Consider the following 23,854-nt stretch of genomic DNA (forward strand, 5'->3'; position numbering starts at 1 on the left):
AGTGCTGGCCCAGCATCCCAAGGGGTGGATGATGTCAAAGCTGTCCTCCCTGCTGAGCTGTGGCCTTTTATCGAATGTCCCATCTCAGTACCCTGAGACAAAGTTTCCTTGTCGTCCCGAGGATCACCGGCTCTCTCAGTTTCCCCAGGCCCTCTGTGACAACCTAAAGGGTGTGGTCCTGTCAGCTTAGCACAGCCTCACCACAGAGTACTCCTTTTATCGGTGGGCTGCGGGTTAGTTTACACATGTCCCAGCCCTTTCCCAAGGTCACTCACCCCTAAAGCTGGAGGCTTGCAGGTCATGGAGGGCACAGTGTTTGTTTCTTCTCCACCCCCTCACCCTGTCTTGTCTCTGCAACTTAGAGCTGGTGTGACAGCCCTGCAGCCCCCCTCCTGCCCCATCCCATTTTCTAAAGTGCCAGGTTGTTCCACTCATGCCGGGCCCTTAAGGTCGCCATTTCTAATGCCTGCCTCTGACCCCTTTCCCTTCCCTTCCAGATTGGGGGCCCCAATTTTGTGGCACCCCCAGCAGCAGCAGTCCCACCGAACCTAGGAACATCCATGGGCAGTGGCCTGAGTGACCTCTTCGACCTGACCAGTGGCGTGGGCACGCTGTCGGGATCGTATGTGGCCCCCAAAGCAGTAAGTACTGTACCTCCTTCCATGGCAGGAGCAGAGGGAAGTTAGATACTGACTGATGTTCTTTAAATGGCCCGTTCTGTGGAATCAGCTCAGGCCAACAGGGATGGGTGCCAGGGTCTGTGGGAGCACAGGGAAGAGATGCTAGGCCGGCCCTGGGGGCCTGGGAAGACCTCCCAGGGCAGGGCTACTGGAGCTCAGGCCTGTAAATCAAGTCAGAATTAGGTGAAAGTGGAGAGAAGGCTCCAGGTAGCTGTCACAGCCTGTGGTCAGGCCTGGAGCGGAGGGAGAGCCTGCACCTCCCAGAGAACTGGCAGAGGTCCCATCTAGTTGGAGCAGCAGTTCTCAGAGCTGTCTCCCACCCAGTGCCCCTTTCTGATGACAGATGTTGTCTAAGGCGTCCTTTATTTCCTGTGCTCAAAGGTGTCTGGACTATAGCCTGCTTATACATGTGACTTCAAAATTAGTAAGACGCTAACACTTATTTTTTTTTTTTAAGATCTTATTTATTTGACAGAGAGAGATCACAAGTAGGCAGAGGCAGGCAGAGAGAGAGGAAGGGAAGCAGGCTCCCTGCTGAGCAGAGAGCCCGACTCAGGACTCGATCCTGGCACCCCAAGATCATGATCTGAGCCGAAGGCAGAGGCCCAACCCCCTGAGCCACCTAGGCGCCCCAAGATGCTAGGACCTCTTAAAGGAGACAGAAAGGAAAGAGAATAAAATGATATATTTCCATATCGTAAAGGCTTGGGTACACCCACCCCGGAAGATCTGATGAAGCTGTCAGGTGTTGGTGGCTGTGTAGAGTCACCACGACGGCCACAGTGTTTGTAACTCAGGTGCTGTGAACCATGTGATTAGTGGTATCCCTAGTTTCTGAAATGGTGACTGACTCCCAGTAAAGTCCCTGTAAAACAAAAAACAGGCTTTCTTTGATTTTCACTGTAATTGGGTTCCCAGCAATTTCAGGATATGTTGAAACCATGCAAAACATACTGCAGGGATGCAGGACAGTTGCTCATTGAGGGGACAGTTGTCTTCCCAACAGTATGTCCAGCATCCCTGACCGGCCTTTGTGCCACCTGCAGATGCCCCATAGATGACCACCGTGCTACCAAGGCCTGGTACTCCCCAGGACTCCCGCCTAGACTAGCGATTAGGGAGGGAAGAAGCTGGCGAGGTCCACATTGCCAGGCCGTGAGGGTCTCTCTCAGTCCTGGTGCAGTAGAGCCGTTAGAAGGTTTTAAGCAGGGATGAAATGTGTTTACACTGGAGGGAGATTGCTTTGGCTACACTGTGGCAGGCAGGTTGGCAGGGCTAGGACAGAAGGCGCCCAGTGAGGAGACCGGCAGGAACTGCTGTGTGCTCATGGTGCCTAGACAAGGGCAGCTTTGAAGGCAGAGGCAAAAGGCTGCCCTGGAGAGCTCCTCAGGAGGTGGGACTGGCAGGATGTGGGGGCTGGCGGGGAGGGAAGGATGGCTCCAGCAGTGGGATGAGGGAGGTGCTGTTTGCAGAGCTGGGGGCGAGAGAGAGGAAGGAGTGCGGGGTTTGCAAGGCAGGAACACGTGGGCCTGGCTCTGAGGACAGCGAGGTGTGGGCCACACCCTCAGCATCAAGGAAGCTGCCAGGGGGTTCAGACCTGACCTGACCCCCTCACAACGCTCAGGGCAGGCCCTGTGTCTGCCACTTTGCTCCAGCCAGAGCCCCTCTCTCTCTTCCAAGGTCCCCTCCCGAGACCAGGACCCAGCTGGGCTTTAGGGGTGAGGTGAGCTCTCGGTTGTGCCTGGGGAGCTGTGAGCCAGTGCCTGCTTTGACCTCACCAGGAGTGGCAGCCGTGCCCGCAGCGGTGGTGGCCAGAGCCCCCAGTAGAGAGCAGGTTTAATGCAGGCCCGTGGCACAGCCCCCACCCCGCCGAATCCCGCCAGAAGCCTTATGGCACTGTACTTCGTGTTTCACAGTCGACAAATCTCAGTGCTTTTGCCTAAGGTCACATAGCAGCTAAGCCATAGTCTGAAACTGAATGCACGGTGCTTGCACCAAAGTCCCCGTTCCTGATCTTGATATGATCATGCCCCACAGTGTTTGAGAACGTCCTATGTGCCTTAGTGTCCTAGGCTGTCAGAATAACTAATTACTGTCCAGAGTAGCTACTTCAGTGCATGAGGCCAGCACATACGTGTTAAAAGCCCAATGTAGGGGCGCCTGAGTGGCTCAGTCGTTGAGCTTCTGTCTTTGGCTCAGGTTATGATCTTAGTGTCCTGGGATGGAGCTCCACGTCGGGCTCCCTGCTCAGCAGGAAGCCTCTTCAGCTCCCCCTGCTTGTGTTCCCTCTCTAGTTGTCTCTCTTTGTCAAATAAATAAATCTTTATAAAAAAAAAATGCCCAATGTAACAGGCATAAGTCAGGATCAACTGACAGAAGAGCAGCAAAGAATCCTGCAATCCTGTGGGTGCCAGGCCTTGCCAGGACTGCTGAGCTGCCTGAAATGTAAAGTCCGGAGCTGGCTCTCTGCGCGCGTTCATTTTAATGGATGGTATCACTGCTTTTTCTTAGTGGAGGCCCAGGTGGGCGGACCAACAGTGAGTGCTGGAAAGGAGATGTTAGGGAATCACTCGGTCAGAGGAATTTAGGGCAAGCTGCCTGGAAGAGGAGTCCTTACAACACAGGACTTTTCCCATTATCTTAGACACAGGAGTCTCTGGGGTCTGGATGTGTTCTTCCTTCAGAAGCAGCAGGTGTGTCATCTGTGTTTTCCTAACAACCATGTGACTGCCTAGAATGGTTTGTCCTATGGGCATTCTCCCTGCCACAATTGTGGGGGTAAATATGTTCTACAGTAACCTTCCCAGTCAAGGGAATGAGGCTTTCTCTGCGCAAGAACGTGGGAGTGTCTGAAGTATTTGGACGAGTGGATGGTGATGTTTCCTTGGGTCCTTCAGCAAATATTGAGAATTAGTTTAGTTTAATTTAGATTAAATTAAACTAAGTCTAAACTAATTAGTCTAAACTAATTTAGACTAATTTAGATTAGTTCTGTCATAGCACCTGTGCTAGATTCCATGAAGCCACGGTGACCAAGAGAAATGCGGTCCCCATAGGCAGCAGCCGGTCCCAGGTGACAGAGGCAGTTCTGCAAGAGCTGTGAAAGGTGGCCTGCTAGAGGTTGGGGCCCCGGGAAGCTGCTCTAGGGGCCTGGGCAGGGCTCAGAGCTCTCTGCTTGCCTGTCTCAGCTGAGGCTGAAGCCCTCACACCTTTGTCCTGGGGAAACAAAAGATGATTATGTTAGTGAGTGTGGTGGGGGTGGGCCTGCCAAAGCACTTTCCAGACTGGAGGGGTTGCGGGGGACAGAGGCAGAGGAGCAAGTTCAGTCGATCCCTGGCAGAGGGGGGCCCTGGGACATGGAGGCCGTGGGCAGTGGAAGTGCCGCAGCGTTGGAGGGGTTTTTGCCATGATCAGATTCGCATCTTTTTAAAGTTCTATTTATTTAAGTAATCTCTCTGCCCCCGTGTGGGGCTCAAACTTATGACCCCAAGCTCAAGAGTCAGCCAGGTGCCTCCAGATTTGCACTTTAGAAGATGATTCAGGTGCTGCAGAGAGTGGGGAAGGATTGAGGTACCGCAGGGGCTGCTGTCTTACCTGGTGGACTCTGACTGTGGTTCAGATGCACATGCTGCCTGCTGAGGGGAGCAGAGGCCCTGGCTGCAGATGGAGGAGGTAGTGGTGACAGGGTCCCGGCTGCAGGGACCGTGGTGTGGGGCTTGGGGTCAGCTGAGGGTGGGGATCCAGATGGCATTGAGGTTCCTGGTGGTGGCACCTTGAGAGACAGTGAGATGTTCACACAGCACACCTTGGGGCAGCTCTTGAGGAGGCCTGGGTCTTTTGACCTCGGGTCTGGGCAGGGGGTGTGGGGACGCTGAGAATAGGGCCCTCAAAGGCATTTGTACCACCCTGGATGATGCCTGCGGATGTCCTTCCTGGTTGGGGCTTTAATTCAAGCTGTTTCGCCCTGCAAATGCTGCCTGAATGCCAATGGCCCAGCAAGCTGTAAGCCAAGGACGTGAAAAAGAAAAGCAGAGCCCTTTCCTCAAAGAGCTGGCTGGGTCCAGGTGAGACAGACACACAGGGTCACATTTGTCTGCTAACATGTCCTGGTAGCGTGGAGGTAGGGAAGGAGCTAGGTGCGGGCTTCCCAAAGGCGGCGGCTCTTGAGCTCACTCTCCTATGACAGCCACACAGCAGAGGGCCTGCCAGGAGAGAGGTCCTCTTAGGTACTGTCCTTGGTCAGCCCAGTTTCTACAATTAAAAGGCCAGCCTTGCCTCCTGTGAGGAGGGACAGCCTGTGACAGCCAGGGAGGCCTCGAGCTCTGGCTGAGGCCCCGGATGCCCTTAGGCTCTTCTTCACTCTGCTTGGCTCTTCAGGAGGCTGGCAGGGCCCACTTTTCTCTTCGCCTCTCTCAGCCTCCTTACTGAGTGTTCCTTCTTGGACCTCTGAAGACTCAGGTCAGCCCTTGGGCACACCAAGCACCAGTCTACCCCACGCTGCTCTGATACACAGCCACACTGTCGTGGTGGCCCTGGGATCCCTGCCGGACTGTTCCTCTCATTCCAGGATTCCCACAGCCATTGCCTGGTGGTAAAGGCAGGTGTGGTCAATCTGCAAGGCCCCTAAGGGAGAGGGAGAGACCGTAAAGGAGAAGAGTCAGGTGGGGGGGTGGGTAGCCTCAGGTGGGCTGTTAACTTTTAGGGAAGTGGCAAACTTGAGCCTCCTGTCTACTCTCTTGCCTGTAGGTGTGGCTCCCGGCCATGAAGGCCAAGGGGTTGGAGATTTCAGGTACTTTCACCCGCCAGGTGGGTTCCATCTCCATGGACCTGCAGCTGACCAACAAGGCCTTACAGGTCATGACCGACTTTGCCATCCAGTTCAACCGCAACAGGTACGTTCCCAAGGCCAGTGTGAAAAGAGCCCTTGCTGGAGATTGCAGACAGGGGTCGAGAGCTCTGAGGGATCTGGTGCCTCATGGGTGCATCTCGGCCCGAAACTCTCTAAAGCAATGACTTTTTTCCCTTCCCCATGACCTCTTTATATGGACTCCAAAGTACCAGGCAGAGGGTCGTCTCCCCTTATTTTTGCCTTCTTCCACTGCTCAAAGAGTGTTTGCTGACGAAAACCCCCAGCTCCAGACCAGGAGCCCACCTTCAGCAAACACTCCACATGACGGGATGGAGCCCCCTCTCCAGGCCTAAGTCGCTGCCACCGCAGGGCCCAGCTGTAAGAAGGCTGATGGGGAGCGGACCTGCCTCCCAGACAGCACCTTGTGGCACAGGTTTAAACCGTCAGACGGGACCTCTGGGAGTGGTGGCTGCACCGGGCCCCTCACCCAACGAGGTCCCCTGTACTGGAGGTCCTGGGGAAGGTTTCCTCTCTGGCACCATTGGGGTCTTCATGGACCAGGCCAGCTAGGCCAGGGCTCTCCTGGGGACCCAAGCAGCCTCTCCTGATGATTCTTCTTCCTGAGCGGCTCTAGTGATGAGCAAACTAAGCCTCTAAGAAGTTGACTGAAGGGGCTGCTTCCTCAGGGAGAGCCCGTAGGCCCTCTCTCAGCTCAGATGGCCCTAGAGTTCAAAGAATCACTCCAGATTCCAAGGGAAAGTCTCAACGATTGCTCACAACAGACTCACAGCGTGCTGACAGTGCCCCGGGTGGCAGGCCCTGTGTGAGGACTTTAGAAGTATTATCTTACTTTGAGCTACTTGATAGCCCAGTGAGGTCAATGCCATTGTCCCCTTTTCAGTAAATAATGACACTTGGGCTCAGAGAGGACCAGTGCCTTGCCCAGGATGACATAGCAGGCTGTGGGGGATCTTCCAGGAAAGCCTGAAGAGTGGGCCACCACAGAGGCCTGGGGTTCCCCCCATTGTCTCCCAAAGTATCCCAGGCAGGTCTGATTGTCGTGGGTGGAGTGCAGGCAAGGTCAGGCAGGTTAAGCTCTGGATCTCAGGAGTGCTACTTAGCCCATAGTGTCTGAGCACAGGCCTGGCCCTCCCTGAGTTTCCATGTCTTGGAAGATGAGAGAATGTATATCTCTCGCTGTTTTTATGAGAGTAGGAGTTGGTATATCAAATGCCCGGCCTGGGCACAGTGAGCTGTCACTGCGTGGTCCCATGTCTCACACTCCTGGGGATCCTCCCCACCTCATTTACCTATGTGTTGCTTTGCTAAGAAGTAGAGCTTTCCTGAATCTCTCTCTGGCTAGTTCTAGCCCTGACAGTAAAACCTGGTGTCTTGCTTGGGATGGTCACATCCTTCTTGGAAGGTGGGGATTGGTAGCAGAAACTTGGGTAGTCAGAGTCTTCAGTTAGAAGCAGCTTATAGTTCAGGCCTCTGGTGTTAGGTGGAACTCCTCAAGTGCAGGACAGAGCAAGGCCATGTTCATCTGGGCCTGCTCCACACGTAGCCCAGAAAAAGTGGAGCCCAGATGGGATTTAAGCCTGCAGCTGGCCCAGGGCTCATTCCTCCTGTCCACACAGCCATTGAGAGTGGGGGTCATGAACATGAACTCTCCTGGGCCCAGAGCTGAGGTGAAACCAGCTTACTGGACAGGCTTCTTGCCACCCACTGCCCTAGCTCTGGAACCTGAGGAGCCCGCCCATCCCACGTCAGCACCTGTTCCCCCTGCCATTCCTGCGGGGGCTTCTCTCTCCCCAGCTTCGGCCTGGCCCCTGCTGCCCCCCTCCAGGTCCACGCACCACTCAGCCCCAACCAGACTGTGGAGATATCCCTGCCTCTCAACACGGTGGGCTCGGTCATGAAGATGGAGCCTCTGAACAACCTCCAGGTGTGTTCCAGGCGGGGCTAAGCACCCCACTCCTTACCTGCCCACCTACCACAGGGGAGGAGCCTGGTGGAGAGGTCTGGGGCTTTGCCTTTGTTGGCTAAGGGGTGTGTCTGTGGAGTTGTGCTCTTTGCCAAAGATCTGGCAAGGGAGACCTGATCCGAGGGGACGAAGGGGCATGGTTACCAGGGAAGGTGTGTGAGGGGACCTGGTCAGGTGGAGGCACAGGGAGCAGGCCCTTCCTGGGGCCTCAGAGGTCGTATCAAGCACATGGGACGAATCAGTGGCCTTGTTCCTAGGTGGCTGTGAAGAACAACATTGACGTCTTCTACTTCAGCACTTTGTATCCACTGCACATCCTCTTTGTGGAGGATGGGAAGATGGGTGAGTCCTGAGGGTGCCCCGAGAGTCCCTGGAATATAATGATTGGCTTGGCCCCACAATGGAGTCTGTGAGTTGCCAGCCCCTCTGCAGAGCCTGAGGCAAGGGTCACGCCTCCATCAAGGACCACTGAGTGTTGTCTGGCCAGCTGTTTCCCTCAGTGGGGGCCATGCTATGCAGGAGTTGTCTCCTGAGCTCTCCTCTGCCCGCCCCTCAGCTTTGCCTGTGGTCTCTAGACAGGCCTCCCATGGACTCCTGAGTTGTAGAGCCCAGACCATGTCACACTGGATGTCCATCTCCTGTGCCCTGACTGGAACCCCTAAGAAGACTCATCCCCATGCCAGGAGGGCTCACTGCCAGCTCACAGCTGAGCAGAGGACTTTGCCCACGTCATCTCTCTCGGTCACCACAGAAGCCCTGTGATACAGGCTATGATTAACGAGCAGGCTGCTTGGGGCCAGAGCAGGAGGGAGTGCATGTGTGGGTGCTGGGAAGGAGAGATTTAAGGCTCAAGCGGAAGGGGGAAGCCCAGGGTCTTTTGGGAGCAGCACTGGTGACCACTGTCACAGAGCTAAAGGTTTGTTCAGGGAAGCAGGAGGGGGCTGTGGCAGAGCTCGTGCCTGTCTTCAGCTTCAAGTTCGTGCCCCCAAAAAATCCATTCCCTGCTGGGTGTTATTGAGTGGGGCCCCAGGTTTATCAGGGTTCCATCTTCTACCTTGTCCCCAACCCCCAGACCGGCAGATGTTCCTGGCCACGTGGAAGGACATTCCCAATGAAAATGAAGCCCAGTTCCAGATCAGAGACTGCCCCCTCAATGCGGGTAGGACTTCTCAGCCCTCCCCCGCCTTCCCACCCCATCCATACTGCCCCTTACCTATACCCCCAGCCCTCCCCCACCACTGACTGGGGGCCCCCTTCTCACTCTCAGAGGCTGTGAGCAGCAGGCTACAGAGCAGCAACATCTTTACGGTCGCCAAGAGGAATGTGGAGGGCCAGGACATGCTCTACCAGTCCCTGAAGCTGACCAACGGCATCTGGGTGCTGGCAGAGCTGCGCATCCAGCCGGGCAATCCCAGCTTCACGGTGAGGGTCCCTGCTCCTGCCCTGCCATCCCTGGGGTGTCTACCTCCATGTTCCAGGCAGCCTCTCCTTCTCTCGCTCCTTCCCAGACCAGGGGTCAGTCTGAGAAGGTGTGCTCTAGCCCAGCTAGGCTGGGGTCCCTCTGAACATGACATGAATGAGCCTCAGAATTCTGACCCTAGCTTCCAACTCAGTCCCATCAGATTACTAGATAAGACACTAAACTGTGTCACCAGTGATTTGGTCTTGAAGATTCTATACAGTTGGGCCCCTTGAGGGGGCACAGTTGGCCTCAGGCCCACGTGACTAGGAAATGGCACTGCTGGGCCCAGGTGCTGGCCCTCCTCCCACTCTTCCCTGCCCAAGGGCCCACCTGGGAGGGCACTGATAGTGAGCAACTTGCCCGTCTTGGGCTTCATGTCAGACCCCAGTCAGGACATGGCTTCCACGGAGTGTGTGGTTGCCCTGAAGGCCATGCTGCTGTTCCAGGCCCCAGAGAGCACCAGGCTTTGCTTCTCACCCTGTGCCCCCGTCTCTGGCAGGCATGGCCCTGGCAGACGTGGCTCCCCGGGCCCCGCTGGCGGTGCTGGCACTATGGTTGGGTGGGGGCTGCAGCAGTAGCTTCGGTGGTGGTAATTTCCATCTCCCTGTGTTTGGTCGCTGCATGCCCACCTTCCCTGCTGGCGCCCGTGTTGCAGGACTTGGAGGTTAGCAGACTGCTTTTCTCTTCCTCTTTCCCCTCCATTCTCCTCAGCCACACCTCACACAGCCTGTCTCCTGGCCTGGCTCCAGTGCACCCTGCCTCTCCTAGCCTCGCCTCACCCTGCTGCTCCCCAAAGCCGGGCAGACGTGCATGCAGGCACGGGGCACCCCAAAGCTTCCCAACCAGGTGAACCCGACTGAGGAGCTGGTACCCCCGCTTCCCAGCACGCAGAGCGTGCACAGAGCCCTGCAGAGAAGATCGGGGCCCCACGGGGCCACCACTGCTGGCTTCCAGAGCTCCATTTGCTCCCCACTTCCTCGTCGCACCCTTCAGTGGCAGCAACTTTGGCAGAAGTGCTGGTGGCACTTGCTTCTCTTCTGCCTACTCTCCAGCTCCCACAGTGGCAGAGCTGCCTGTGCTGGAGCCCAGGAAGACTCCCCAGCGACCACCCCCCCCACTGCCACTATCTCTCCAAATGGAGACCTCCTTTGCAGCCCTCACACCTCATCGGAGACCCCCCAGCCCTTCACAGGCAGTGACGGGCCCCAGCAGCTCTGTGGGGCAGGGGCTGGGTCCTCCCCACCAGCCACCAGCTCATGATTCACTCTGCTTGAGCCGCAGCGGCTGGGCTGACAGCAGGTGTGTGGGCTGCACGTATATTTGGTCCGCACCCAGCTGGCTGCCGCAGCCGCCCCCTCTGCTCCCTCCGCTTTACTACACATCTGCCCCAGCCGTGCTGCCACCAGGCCACGTGTGCACACCACACTCTTCCATCTGGCTCTCCTGCTCTTCTCCCTCCCTGTGTTCCCTCCCAGCCCCTGAGAGGAGCCTGGGGAGTTCTGAGCTCTCTCCATCCCCTGACCTCTCTCTCCCCCTGCAGCTGTCCCTGAAATGTCGAGCACCAGAGGTGTCCCAACACGTGTACCAGGCCTATGAGACCATCCTCAAGAACTGAGGCCCCATCCAGTGCCCACCCCGGCCTTCTGCCAGCCCCAACAAGGAGTCCCCTGGGAGTGGCAGCACCTCCTTCCTGGAGACGCTGAGCAAGGCTCTTGGACACCACGGAGTTCCCTGGTCCTGACTGCCGGGCCCACCTGGGTCCTCAGGGCAGGTTAGCATTCCTCCTGGAGTGAAATCTCAGTGTACCCCTGTGCTCGGGGACTCCCCTCTTCCGTTGCTGCTGACAGTTAGGGTCAGGTGAGGAGGGGACCAAAGGAAACAGAGCCAGAGAGGCCACAGAAGCTGATCAGGCAGACCCAGGGTTTTCTCTTCCTTTTCCTGACCAGTTCCTGAAGGGCGAGTGTGTGGCTCCCTCTTCTGGCTCCTGGCCTGGGAAGCCCCTGCCCCTCAGTCTCTCTTGGGTCAGTGTTAGAGGGCCTCCCCGTTACCCGCTCTCAGGCCAGGCTGTCCTGGTGTGTGTGGAGGGTCCTTTGGTGTGCCCAGAGAGCTCCTCTGTCAGGGGTCTGGGGCTCCCGGGGGCCTACACCCCTACCTTCCCTCTCTGCATCCACCCAGGTGGGGCCCCCCTGGTTGTCCCCATCGAGCCTCAGCCTCCTGAGCACTGACCCACACGGGCAAGACTGGGCAGAAACGTCCAAAGCCCCGGCCCAGGCTCCTGCCCCCCAGCGGTTGCACACATCAACTCACCTCACTCCTTTTCTTGCCCTGGAGGATGGTGACTGCCTACAGTATAGTCCTTGGCGTCCCCTGTGTTTCTGGAGCAGAGACAGGACTGAGGGATGGGGCACATGGGCGAGCAGGGTGCTTCCCATCTGGGGTTTCTTTGGGGTTTCTCCTTAGTGTCTGCTGCCCTCCCCCTGGCCTCCCAGATTTCCGTTGTGTCTGACAGAGCATTAGGTTTTCCTGTACTGCTGTTTAATAATAAAGAAAGATTCTGCTTTTGGCAATCACAGACACTTTTTTCCCCCTCCACTAATTGTCAGAATTGAAAATTGCCTCCCAGTGGTTGAGGATGGCTTTCTGAGCCCTGCAGTAACTGTAATATTCATAGTATATATACATACACATACATATACATAGATATGTATACTACAGTATACATAATATACATACACATATATATAATGTATGTTTATTCTTATTTTCAAAAAGAGAAAATGAATAAAAATGATGACATCAAGTGTGTCCCTGGCCAGTGTGTCAGGTCCTGAGGCTCTTGTGGGTGGGGTCCTGGGTCCAGGATCAAGGGCTTGAACTGTGTGCCTAGCCCCTCCCTTGGCACTCTGAGGACAGGGCCTTTCCCTCTACCCTGTCCTTAAAAATGGACGTCTGAGGCCTGCTGATCTCCCTGGCACCGCTCCTGCCCTTGATCATTACTCCACCCAGCCGCCTTGCCTTTTGATGTTGGCTGGAGGGCTGTCTTCTGTTTTGGTTTTCCTCCTCTCCCTGCCATCGTGAAGGCTCCCAGGAGCCATGGAGAGGTGCTCTGGTGGTGGCAGGAGAGAGGGAGCGGTCAGATAGGCGGGGCACCAGGCCTGTCTGGGCAGGCTCTTCCCCCACCCTGCATCCGTGGCCGGATCCGTGCCCACCCGGCTGCCACCAAGGACATCCCATGTGACCCCAGTGCTGGGATTGGCCTAGATCCCAGGGGAGGGCAGCCAGACCAAGGGCAGGGCCCCAGTGGCAAAGCTGCTTGTGCTTCTCAGTGCCTGGTGGCCTGGAGGCCTTCAGTCTGCCTCTAAGGGAGGAGCAGCCTGGGTGCCCTCGCCCCATTTCAGCCCACCATTCCCTGCACTGCCCACTTCCGGCCCACTGCTGCCTTCCCGGCGCTGGGAGGCTGAAAGAAGAGCACATCAGCAGGAGTTCCTGGCCTTCCACTGCCCCCCATCTGACCCCTGGGGCTGAAAAGTCTAGAGCTGACCAGTTTCTTTGATCATACAATCCAATTCTCAGTTTACCTGAAAGTCCAGAGCTCAGAAGACCCTACACCGATGCGGCTGGAGTACCCCCGGCTGTGGGCTAGAAGAGAGGGCTGGGAGCCCTTGAGGAGACTTTGGCCCTGGCCTGCAGTGTCGCCTGCTGCTCCTGGCCGCTTGAGGGCCTGGCTCCCACCCAGGATCCCGTGCGTGCGCTGCCAGTCATGGCTCCCCACCCCTCTGCCATGGAGGGCAGATGTGAAGTGCAGGGTAGCTGTCCGCAGCAGAGTGGTGTTGGGTGAGCAAGTCCAAGGACCATGTACCGGGGGTGAGGAGAAAGGCTGGCCTGCTGGAATGGAACACCTGGGACCGTCATCAAACACTTGGGGTTTGCCCTCATGTATAAAGCTGTGCTCGGGCCTCAAGCCATTTTGGGCAGGACCTGACTATGATTGTGCCTTTCTCCCACTCACATGGCACCTGGCATGATGGGACCCAGTAGAGTCTTAACATTTGCAGGGAGAGGGGCACCTGGGAGGCTCAGTGGGTTAAAGCGTTTGTCTTAGGCTCAGGTCATGATCTCCAGGTCCTGGGATCGAGCCCCAGGTAATGCTTCCTACTCCCCGAAAGGGAGCCTGCTTCTTCCTCTCCCTCTGCCCCTCCCCCCACTCATGCTCTTTCTCTCAAATAAATAATTTTTTTTTAGATTTTATTTGTCAGGGAGAGAAAGCACAAGCAGGGTGAGTGGCAGGCAGAGGAAGAAGCAGGCTCGCTAATAAGCAAGGAGCCCAATGCAGGGCTCCATCCCAGGACCCTGGGATCATGACCTGAGCCAAAAGAAGATGCTTAACCAACTGAGCTACCCAGGTGTCCCTCAAATAAATAAAATCTAAAACAAAACAAAACAAAAATTTGCAGGGAGAAACTGAGGCAGAGGGCATGCTCACTCCCAGTTCCCCAAGCCTGGGCCTTCCCACATCACTGCATCAGAAAAACAAGCACCCAGGGCCACCACTAGGATGTAGGCCTTTAGGAGAAGTGCTTTAGGGGATAGCCAGCCAGTCCCAACTCTGTGCCCTTTGGCTCCCCCCGCCCCCCCACCGACCTTACTAAGGACCCATCATGCGCCTCTTCACCCTCCTCTTCATCACACTGCCTGGTCCTGATGTGCTCAGGCCTGCCCCCTCTCGGGAGCCTTAGCATCCTGCTGGAGGTTCTGAGCCTTCCCAGCCAGTAGGGGAACTCAGCCAGGGGCCTGAGGGGTTCCCTGTGTGCCAGACACTGCTATGGCCTGCAGGGTGACCTCATTTTCCTTTTCTTCAGCTAGTGGTTTGCTTTTTTTTTTTTTAATCCATGGAGAGGGCCAGATTCCAGACCAGTGGTAAAAGATAAGCCACACAAAAGATCCCTCCCACCCTTCCTCGGTTCTTAGTTTTGCTCCCAGGAGGCAAACTTTGTTGCTAGATTTGGGTTGTTCCCCGCCCCCACCCCCAGGAATATTCTGTACATGATTAGAAGCAAATCCACAGAGATATTTGCCAAACAAATGGCAGTACATTCCAGATACTACCAGCACTTTGCTTTTCTTAACCTATCAGTACTAACAGACCCACCCCAGAATTTCTTGGGTGAACGGGCTGCCATTGGCCGGAGCCTATGGACGGACATTCAGGCAGTTTCCGTCTTCTGTGAGTCCAAGCAACAGTGCAGTCAGTACCAGCCCACATGCGGCCTTGCTCGTGGGCCGATGCAGCTGTGGGATCTAGCTCCAGAATTGCTAGGCCAGAGGGTATAGCATTTTCTGTTTTAAATTGTACTTCTTGTTTTGAGAAGGCAATGTATTCACATGGCTCGAAATCCAAAAGGCAAAAAAAAGAAGTGAAAAATCCTACTCCTCATTCCTCTTCGCAAAGAAACCAATGTTATTCCAAAGGCACTCAAAGATGTCCAATATGGCTTTTTCCCCTTTTATACACAATGGGTAGCATGGAATAACCCCAATCTGTGCCATGTTCTATCTTGGAGACTTTTCCATTATCACCCCATTACAGAGAGGGTCCTCATGCCTTTTTATCACGGCTGTGTGCTTTTCCATTGAATGGAGGTGCTGTCCTGAGCCAGAAGCCCCACAATGCCCATTAAGTTGGCCTAGGGTGTTGCTAGTACAAGTGATACTGCGAAGAATATTCACTTTCATACATGGACAAATTCGTCAGGCACGAGTTACTGGGTCAAAGGTAAGTGCGCTTATAATTTTGAGAGCTGTTGCTAAAAATTCTCCAGTTTACATTCCCACCAGCCAGGAATGAGATGCCTATGTCCCCCATACCATCACAGACAACCCAGTGTATAGATGTGTGTCAAACTGAGGGTGAAGAGTGGTACCTTACCGTGTTCTCAATGTGCCATTGTTCGTGTGTTTGCAAGCCACTTGCATGTCCCATTCTCTGGTTTTAAAGGATTTTAGGGGTGCCTGGGTGGCTTGATGGTTTGGGCCTCTACCTTCAGCTCAGGTCGTGATCTCAGGGTCTTGGGATCAAGCCCTGCATCGGGCTCTCTGCTCAGTGGGGAGCCTGCTTCACCCTCTCTCTGCCTGCCTCTCTGCCTTCTTGTGATCTCTCTCCCTCTCTGTCAAATAAATAAAATATTTAAAAAAAAAAAAAAAGGATTTTATTTAGGGCACCCGGGTGGCCCAGTTGGTTAAGCAACTGCCTTTGGCTCAGGTCATGATCCTGGAGTCCCAGGATGGAGTCCCACATCAGGCTCCCTGCTCAGCAGCAGGGAGTCTGCTTCTCCCTCTCAACTTCCCCCTCTCATGTTCTCTCTCAAGTAAATAAATAAAATCATTTAAAAGTTTTTTTAATTTACCAATTTATTTGAGAGAGAGAGAGTGCACATGAGCATGTTGAGGGGCAGAGGGAAAGGGAGAGAGACTCTCAAACAGACTGCGCTGAGTGCAGAGCCTGACGCAGGGGTTGATCTCACGGCCCTAAGATCATGAACTGAGCTGAAACCAAGAGTCAGATGCTTAACTGAGCCACCCAGGTGCTCCTGCATGTCCTGTTCTGTGAGCTGCTTCATATTCATATTTTTTGCCCATTTGTATAGTTATTGGTCCTTTTCTTACTGATTTGTCATTATTTTTCCCCATTTTGTTACTGTCTTTTACTTCACTGTGTTGAAAGTGTTTTTGTATGCTGTCTTCCTTTAATCTCTTCTATACTTGCCTGAGCTGGTGCTTGTCTGATCTTCATTTGTGCATTTCAATCCTGTTCCATCTGGGCTTTATGTTAGGGACAAGGTAGGGATCCAACTTTCTCTTTTCCCAGATGGTTACCCAGTTGTCTCCACACCATTCACTGAGTAATTCGTCTTTTCCCCACAGAGCTGAAATGTCATTTGTAACATGTACTACATTTCCATATGCATATGAGTGCTTTTCTGGAGCCTGCTCTGCAGCAGAAAATTTTGTCTATCCATTGGCCACTGCGTTTTTTAAAAAAACATTATACCTTTATATTTCCATATTTATAATACCTGCTTATTCACCCTCTTTGTCCCAATTGAACTTTAAAACTATTTTCTTTTTTTTTTAAAGATTTTATTTACTTATTTTAGAGAGAAAGAGAGAGAGCAAGCAGGGATAGGGGCAGAGGCAGAGGGAGAAGCAGGTTCCCTGCTCAATTGACTAAGCCACATAGGCACCCCGAAACTACTTTGTCTTTAAAAAAAAATTTATCGTAGGGGTGCTTTGTGGCTCAGGTGGTTAAGTGTCTGCCTTTGGCTTGGGTCATGATCCCAGGATCCTGGAACCAGGCCCCACGTTAGGTTCCTGGCTCAGCGGGGCGTCTGTTTCTCTCTCAAAAGATAAATAAAATCTTTTTTAAAAAAATTCACTCTAGATCCTTTTGTAGTTCATAGGCGTGATGATTGGGTGTTTACGCCCTTGTGTGACATATGCTTCCCTTAAACTGTGTTGTGACCTCGCACATTACCCATCTGACGTGAAAAAAAAAATTAGCAGCAGCTCTTTCTGCCCATGGGTCCTGTCCCAGTGCTTTAATAAACCACCATTTTGCACGTGCACGCGCGCACACACACACACACACACACACACACACTGTATTAATTTTATTTGGACCATACCAAATGTTTATATTAACCTACAGAGAACTGACATCCTTATCATGACGTCAATAATAACATTTACCTTTATATCAAAATATAGGAGTAGATGCTTCTCCATTGGTTCATGCTTTCCTTTATGTCTCTGTAATATTTTTAAAATATTTAAGATTTATTTATTTATTTATTTATTTATTTGAGAGAGAGAAATCACAAGTAGGCAGAGAGGCAGGCAGAAAGAGAAGGGGAAGCAGGCTCCCTGCTGAGCAGAGAGCCCGATGCGGGGCTCAATCCCAGGACCCTGAGATCATGACCTGAGCGGAAGGCAGAGGCTTAACCCACTGGCCCACCCAGGTGCCCCAAATATCTTTATTTTTAAGTAATCTCTATACCCAGTGTGGGCCCTGAACCCACAACCCCAAGATCGAGTCCCACGTTCCACTGACTAAGCCAGCCAGGTGCCCCATGACTGTAATATTTTAAGGTTTTTTTTTTTTTTTGGTTCCTCTTTGTAAATGGGCTCTTTTCCATTCTTTCCTATATATATATTTATTATGTAATATAGATTTAATATATAAACATAAGAATAATATAAATGTATAAAGTAACATAAGTTATGTAATAGAAAATTTGTAAACTAAACTCCAGACTTTATTCAGATTTGACTAGTTTCCCCACTCATGTCCTCATTCTGTTTCCAGATCCCACATTCCATGTGGTTATCATGTCTCCTCGGGCTCCTCTAATCTGTGACAGTTTCTCAGACTTTGTTTTTCATGACCTTGACAATTTTAAGGAGTACTGGCGGGTGTGTTGTAGACTATCCCTCAATTTTGGTCTGTTTTTCTCGTGGTTAGACAGGGTTGTGGGTTTTTAGGAAGAAGACCAGAGAGTGGCCCTTCTTTGTTACATCCAATCAGGGGCCCACAGCATCGGCCTCTCACTGTCACCTTAGCCTGGATCACTTGGCCAAGGTCGTGTTCCCAGCTTTCTCCACCGTGGAGTTCCTCTCTTCCCCTTTCCCTTAGTCTGTTCTTCAGAAGCAAGTCACTAAGTGCAGCCTACACTCAGGAAAGATTGTGGGGGAAGGGAGTAGCTACATAATGATTTGAAATTCTTCTGTTGGTAAGAACTGCTTTCTTCTCCCGTATTTATTTATTAATTCAGTCATATATATCAGTCTGGACTCATGGATATTTATTTTCCCATTTGGATTTAATCCAAAAGTATATTATTTTATTGCATAAATTGTTCCAGTTTGGCCATTGGGAGCCCTTTTGGGTAGACTCTGTGTCCCTTTGATATTACCCGTCCTTTCGTTATTTTGCGGCTTCCTTGCTTTCTGGCATTTCAAGATGTCCCAGGCTCATCTTGTATCTGTCCTGCCCTGACCCTAGCATCAGCCATTTCTCCAAGGAGCTGGTTACTTTCACTGGCGAGCAGCCTTAGAAACGAAGATGTAAGTGCTGGGTGCCTTTGTTGTTCCTAGGGTAGCACTTCTAGGCCACCTCAGCAGATGGAGCTAGGAAATATCTCTGTGCATACTTACCCGTGTAGATACACATGGCCCTCCGTTGTTTTGTAACCAGTAGCTATTTGCATATAAAAAATGAAATTGTTTTATATGTATAAATCTTGTCCCCTCCCACTTGCTAAACTGTCTTGTTTTTCTCTCCATTTTATCTCATCTCCCACAACTGTGTGAAGTCAAGACCACTGTAATCCCATCACAAAGAGGGAAACAGGCTTAGAGAGTTCAAGTAACTTGCACAGACGGCACACCCCCTGGGGAGGAGACCTCAAACAGCCCCACTCTATTCTGTGCGGCCTCCTTGCATCCTGAGGGCTGCGAGAGGTTGACCACCACACTCAGTGGGCAGCATTGTAAGGATGACCGAGGACCCACTATATGCCAAGCATCTGAGAGAGGGGGCCAGCACCAGGTCCTACGGGCCACAGGAACAGATGTGTGGATGCTTGATGAGCGCTCTCTGTGGAGCCTAGGGCCTGCGGAGCTGCAGACAGCACCCTGCCTCTCTTTGGGCAGGAAGTGAGGGGACCGCTGAGGGAAACTCTGAAATTCACATCCCAGCCCAAGTTTTCTGGCTTGCTAGTCTTTGGGAAGCTTGGCACCGGGGTGGCCCACTCAGGTCCTAGCTCCGCTCAGTCCCCACAGATAAAGGGGGCTTCCTTAAAGTCCTTTCCCGCAGGGCCACACACCCCGGCTGATCTCCTCCTGAAAGCCCTCTGGTCCCTGGGCTTCTCAGAAAGTCAGACCTGACGGTTGCAGTGCCTGTGCCATCACTTTCCTGCTGGGCAATCTCAGGCAAACCTTTGCCTCTCCCCAGGCCTCCCTAAGCATGCGGCTATGGGGCAGGGCGTGTCCGTCCTAAACGGGGACTGCTGCTAGGGGTGCTGGTGCTCAAGTTTCCTAGGGAATGGGTCATCCCTGTGCGGTCTGCTGGACCTTGTAGGAGCTTTAGGACAGAGGAGAGTCCTCTGTCATTCCCAAACCAGGCACCAAGAAAGCACAACGGGACCCAGAGATGGCCCCTGTCCACATACACACAGTCCTGTTTGCTAGTTCTGAAGAAGCCTTGCCCGCGAAGGCACTCTGTCTGAAAGTGAGGCAAGGAAGGTTTTCCAGAGGAAGGACATGCAGAACTAGCTCCCAAGGGTGGTCTTGCTCCCAAGGAGCAAGAAGAGAGGGTGCTCCAGTCAGAGATGTGGGCCCTACCCAGGGCCTGAAGGAAGACTGTCCTGATGTCAGCCCCGAACCCTCCTGAATGCCAAAAGGGAACAGGAGCTTAGTTTATTTATTTTCAGCCTTGTTCCCCAAAGGAACTGAGGCAGCTCACAAAACCCAGAAGTCTGAAATGTTACAAAGTGACAGGGGAAGTTGGGTGAAGGGTAAGGATCATGGCAGGAAAGGAAGATGAAGCCAGGAGTCCCCACTTACTGGGCTTGAAGACCCAGAACACCTTCCAGAGGTTAGCCACAAGTCTGGCTCTGAGCTCCCTAATGGCTGAGGAGAAAAGTGAAAGAAGACCCAATTCCCTGACCTAATGTGGGAAGATGAGAACACAACCAGTGCTCTGGAGAAGCACCTTCTGTTGCCATCACCTGCTTCTCTGCCTCTCCTCACTTCAGGGCTAAGCTCCCCTCTCTCCTCCACTTCCCACACTATGCTCCTACAATTCCTGGATCCCATGTGTTCTAGAACCTACTCTCCTAAGGTAAGATTTTTCCCTCTCCCCACCTCTCCAGTCCTGGTGAGCAGTAATATTAGGAATGCTTGTTGAGGAGACGCACAAGTGTGAAAAGCCTGGTCAGTGCAGAAACGTACAGGCGTCCATACACTTCACCCAGTACCGGCGCATCTGGTCAGAGAAATGGGAGAGCCCCGCTCTGCAGGGAGGAGGTGAGCAGAAGCAGAGGATGGGGAGCAGACTCTCCCAGCTGTAATGGAGAAGGAGCTTCTCACCAGTACCACAGAGGGGGGAATTTGAGCTTCTATGGAAGCTACAGGCTACAGGTGGAGAAAACACGGCCTTAGCAGTGACAGAGGTGGTGCTTATCAGTTTCTGGATCTTTCAGCCTTGTTGGGACGGGGATTTGGGGCTGAGCTACTGTGACCTGGTGTGTAGCGGGCTCAGCACACTCTGTCCAGCCCCACCTGGATGTGGGCCATCTGATATATTGTTTCATGCTGGACATTTACTTCTGTGTGCAGGACAAAAGTGGGAGAGCTCCTCAGAGGAGACCACAGGCTGTGCGACCGTCAGGGGCCACCCACTGGCACCCCCCACCCTGGAGGGTCGCCTCCCGGGCCTGTTTTTCTCTCTCAAAGGGAGATAACCAGGATAAGGCTGTAGATTCAGTAATCACTAAGCAACAGCTTAGTGAAGGGCCCAGCACGTAGTAGGGTCTCAAGCAAGGTGTCTGCGTTTGATGGATGCGGAGCCCAGAGGCCCCACAGTGCGGATACTCGCCCAAGGTCACACAGCTGGGGCTGTAGATCCGACCCGGGAGGCCCGACTCCCGCCGGCTGGGTTTGTCTGGAGCCAGCTTGCGGGAGCGGTGTTTGGAAGAGCGGACGCGGGCGTGGGCGGGAAGGGACTTCTATTTTGGAGCGGGTGAGAGGAGCGCGGGACACCGAGGGGGCTGGATCCCTCCCTCCGGCTTCCTGCGCCCCAGTCACCTTCCTGCGACCCTTCCCGGGAGGAGCATCCCGGGCGGGTAGTGGGGAGCTGGGGAGGGGCGGGCCGGCGGTTACCTCATCGCCGCCTCCGGGAAGCTCCGCTCGCCCGCTCGCTCCTCGCTCGCTCGCGCCCCTGGCTGGGGCGGCGACTCAGGGCGCCGGAGCGACCGAAGGACAACGGGACTGAGGCACCGAGAGGCAGCGCCGTCCCCGCGCCCGGACCCGCTGCGGGACGCGCTGCGGAACCCGCGCGGCCAGGAGGTGCGACCCCGGTGCTCGCGCTGCCGGCGGCGCCTCCAGCTCGCGCTGCGGGGCGGAGGCGGTGTCTGCACCGCGCGCGGGGTCTGTTCTCTCCCGAGCTTCGGCACCTGCGGGAGCTGCTCGTTCGTCCTCCGTCGGCCTGCTCGGCTGTCTGCCCTCCGGCCACCCGCTCCGTCCTCTGGCCCGGCCTCTCCTGGCCCAGGGTGCTCCGGGGGCGGAGGGGTGGGGGGCGATGAGAAGCGCGGGGCCAGGGCGCACCGGGCAGGGCACGCGGGGCGCACGGCGCAGCGCTGGCCCATGAGGGTTTACAGCGCTGGGCGCGGCTGGGCGCGCGGGCCATGGGGGGCAGCCTGCGGGTGGCTGTGCTGGGTGCCCCGGGCGTGGGCAAGACGGCCATCATCCGCCAGTTCCTGTTCGGTGATTACCCGGAACGCCACCGGCCCACGGACGGGCCACGTCTCTACCGGCCCGCGGTGCTGCTCGACGGCGCGGTCTACGACCTGAGCATCCGCGACGGCGACGGCGCTCCTCCGGGTCAGAACCCCGGGGGTCCAGAGGTAGCGACTGGGGGACGGGCGGCGCGGGCGGGGGCGTGTGACAGCGTGTATGTGTGGCGGGTGCTTGGTGCACACGTGCGTGTCTGCCTGGACAGCCCTGGGGTGCACAACTGTGTTCATGGATTAAAGGATGAACGTGTCCTGGGAGGTTTGTGTGTGTGTCTCTCCCTGACGGCCTGCTGCTGTCCAAGATCAGGCCCCAGGCCCGGCGATTTTGAAAATAGGGTTTTTCTCATTCGCCTAAAGTGCCTGTATTATTTGCCTGCCTCCGAGGGTGGTTCTGGATCAGTGCATGGCAGACTATGGTCGTGCCTCCCTGCGGGTGAGCATTTTATGCTTGGGGAATTAAGCAGACTCTCAGTGGGGGGAGGATGGGGCCAGACACAGGTGTACTTTCTAGGGTGGTTATTCTCTGCTCCCTTATTCCTGTGACTTGGAGCAAAGAGTTTAGCAATTTGTGCGAAGCCCAGGGCAGATTTTGAATTCTTGGAGCTGGATGCCTCCGAGGGATAAAGAGGAAGGAGCACACAGAATTAAGCAGGGCTTCCTGGAGGGGTTTACGTTTGGGCTGACCCTGGAAGAATGAATGAAGTTTTGGTTAAAAGAAGTGTCAGAAGCCTGCCAGGTGGAAAGGACAGCATGTGCTTAGCCCCCCCAGGCCTGAATGTGTACAGCTGTCCATCATCAATAGTGTCCGAGGGCCTGGGGAACACGGAGCCTGGGGCTTAGAGGCAGCTGTGGTAAACAGGGAGGGAGGGCCTAAGAGGCCAGCTCCGAGATGAGCTTTGAAAAGCTGGAAGGAGGAAGCTAGGGGGTGGGCAGAGAGGAGGCCGAGAGTGAAGGAGGGCTGCTAAGCAGCTGACTGGCTTCAGGCACGGGTTAGAAATTTTTATCCTGGCAACCGTGAGGACAGTAGGGCCTAGGGAGCTTGGAGAGAGATGGTGGGGACGGCCGAGGCCTGAGGATGAACTGTGGGTTTAGCATCAAGACCCTTCAGAAGGTCTGGCTGTTGGAGAGTGAGAAGGGGTCTCTGGCAAACTCCGGCCTCCCGCCCCAGGAGTGGCCAGACTCCAAGGACTGGAGCTTGCAGGACACGGACGCCTTTGTGCTCGTCTATGATATCTGCAGCCCAGACAGTTTCGATTACGTGAAGGCGCTACGGCAACGCATCTCGGAGACCAGGTGGGGATGCCGCCACAGGTGTGTATGGGTGGAGGAGGGGTGCTTTTGCCAGACCGCCTGGGCCTTTGCCCAAGGGGAATGGGTGGGTTCTTCCCCGGTCCTGGCTGGGTCTCGGGTCTGCCAGCCATGCGGTCTTTGGGCCACTCGGGTTTGGTATTTCCTTGGGGGGGGGGGGCTGTCTCTGGCCACAGGAATATATATACCCACTGCGGAGGGAGGGGTCTCTGGCGTGGGGCATCCGGCACAGCAGCTCCCGTCCCCATCTGGCCCACAGGCCGGCGGGCGCACCCGAGGCTCCCATCCTCGTGGTAGGCAACAAGCGGGACCGGCAGCGGCTGCGCTTCGGGCCTCGGCGCGCGCTGGCCGCCCTGGTGCGCAGGGGCTGGCGCTGCGGCTACCTCGAGTGCTCCGCCAAGTACAATTGGCACGTGCTGCGTCTTTTCCGCGAGCTGCTGCGTTGCGCTTTGGTGCGTGCACGCCCTGCGCACCCGGCCCTGCGCCTGCAGGGGGCGCTGCATCCAGCGCGTTGCAGCCTCATGTGATTGAACTGGACGTCGACGCCGAAGGTGGGGGGGTGAGGGTGGTTTGATCGGAACAACCGGGTACCCGGATTGGACGAAATTGCCCAACTTCTCTCGGATTGGACAGGACAAAGTCTCCTCCCTGATTGGATGAGGAGACCTCCCACTCAGTCTCGGGGCGACAGGACTTTCTTTGAGCTGCATTGGACCCTGCCAGGCACCCAAGCCACACTGGGTTCCAGCAGTCTTTTCTGGGACCTCATTGGGTTACAGTCCCATTGGGTAGAAGGGACTTGGCTGTGGATCCGATTGGAAGCGCTCAGGTTGCTCCTGCGGCTCCACTGGACAGACTCTAAAATCACACCTCTCAGGAGGTAATAAAGGGTAAAACGATGGAAGCGCAGCTTGCATTTCTTGGGTGGGTTGCATGGTCTTAAGCTTAGAGGTCATTGCTCCCTGGCACCTAATACCAGAACCCCAACATGTAAGAAGGGTA

At 54.7% G+C, this 23,854-nt stretch overlaps 2 protein-coding genes across 3 annotated transcripts in view; both read left to right on the forward strand.

Moving 5' to 3' along the window:
• The window catches only part of LOC111160028 (adaptor related protein complex 1 beta 1 subunit), a 54,775-nt gene extending 43,003 nt beyond the window's left edge, over positions 1–11,772 (forward strand). Inside the window, exons 16-23 of one of the 2 annotated variants that reach the window (XM_022522794.1) lie at positions 498–641; positions 5,427–5,572; positions 7,345–7,474; positions 7,771–7,855; positions 8,586–8,672; positions 8,781–8,935; positions 9,631–9,639; positions 10,516–11,772. In XM_022522794.1, the coding sequence (XP_022378502.1) occupies positions 498–641; positions 5,427–5,572; positions 7,345–7,474; positions 7,771–7,855; positions 8,586–8,672; positions 8,781–8,935; positions 9,631–9,639; positions 10,516–10,590 (831 nt within the window). In that variant the 3' untranslated portion in view covers positions 10,591–11,772. The remainder of the gene's footprint in view (positions 1–497; positions 642–5,426; positions 5,573–7,344; positions 7,475–7,770; positions 7,856–8,585; positions 8,673–8,780; positions 8,936–9,630; positions 9,640–10,515) is intronic. The other variant, XM_022522793.1, reaches the window with a different exon arrangement.
• Positions 11,773–21,392: 9,620 nt separating this feature from the next.
• On the forward strand, positions 21,393–23,503 carry LOC111160083 (RAS like family 10 member A). The gene is made up of 3 exons (XM_022522903.1): positions 21,393–21,655; positions 22,713–22,837; positions 23,112–23,503. The coding sequence occupies exons 1-3, from the start codon at positions 21,437–21,439 to the stop codon at positions 23,377–23,379; spliced, it is 612 nt and encodes a 203-aa protein (XP_022378611.1). The 5' UTR covers positions 21,393–21,436; the 3' UTR covers positions 23,380–23,503.
• The last annotated feature ends 351 nt before the right edge of the window (positions 23,504–23,854 follow it).

The sequence above is a fragment of the Enhydra lutris genome, unplaced genomic scaffold, assembly GCF_002288905.1.
Source record: "Enhydra lutris kenyoni isolate GAN:26980312 unplaced genomic scaffold, ASM228890v2 scaffoldscaffold73, whole genome shotgun sequence".
Classification (NCBI taxonomy): domain Eukaryota; kingdom Metazoa; phylum Chordata; class Mammalia; order Carnivora; family Mustelidae; genus Enhydra; species Enhydra lutris.

Coding starts and splice junctions, on each gene's coding strand:
- LOC111160083 (XM_022522903.1), top strand. CDS start 21,437: ATGGGGGGCAGCCTGCGGGTGGCTGTGCTGGGTGCCCCGGGCGTGGGC. Junction 21,656..22,712: donor AGAACCCCGGGGGTCCAGAG/GTAGCGACTGGG, acceptor CTCCCGCCCCAG/GAGTGGCCAGACTCCAAGGA. Junction 22,838..23,111: donor CAACGCATCTCGGAGACCAG/GTGGGGATGCCG, acceptor TCTGGCCCACAG/GCCGGCGGGCGCACCCGAGG.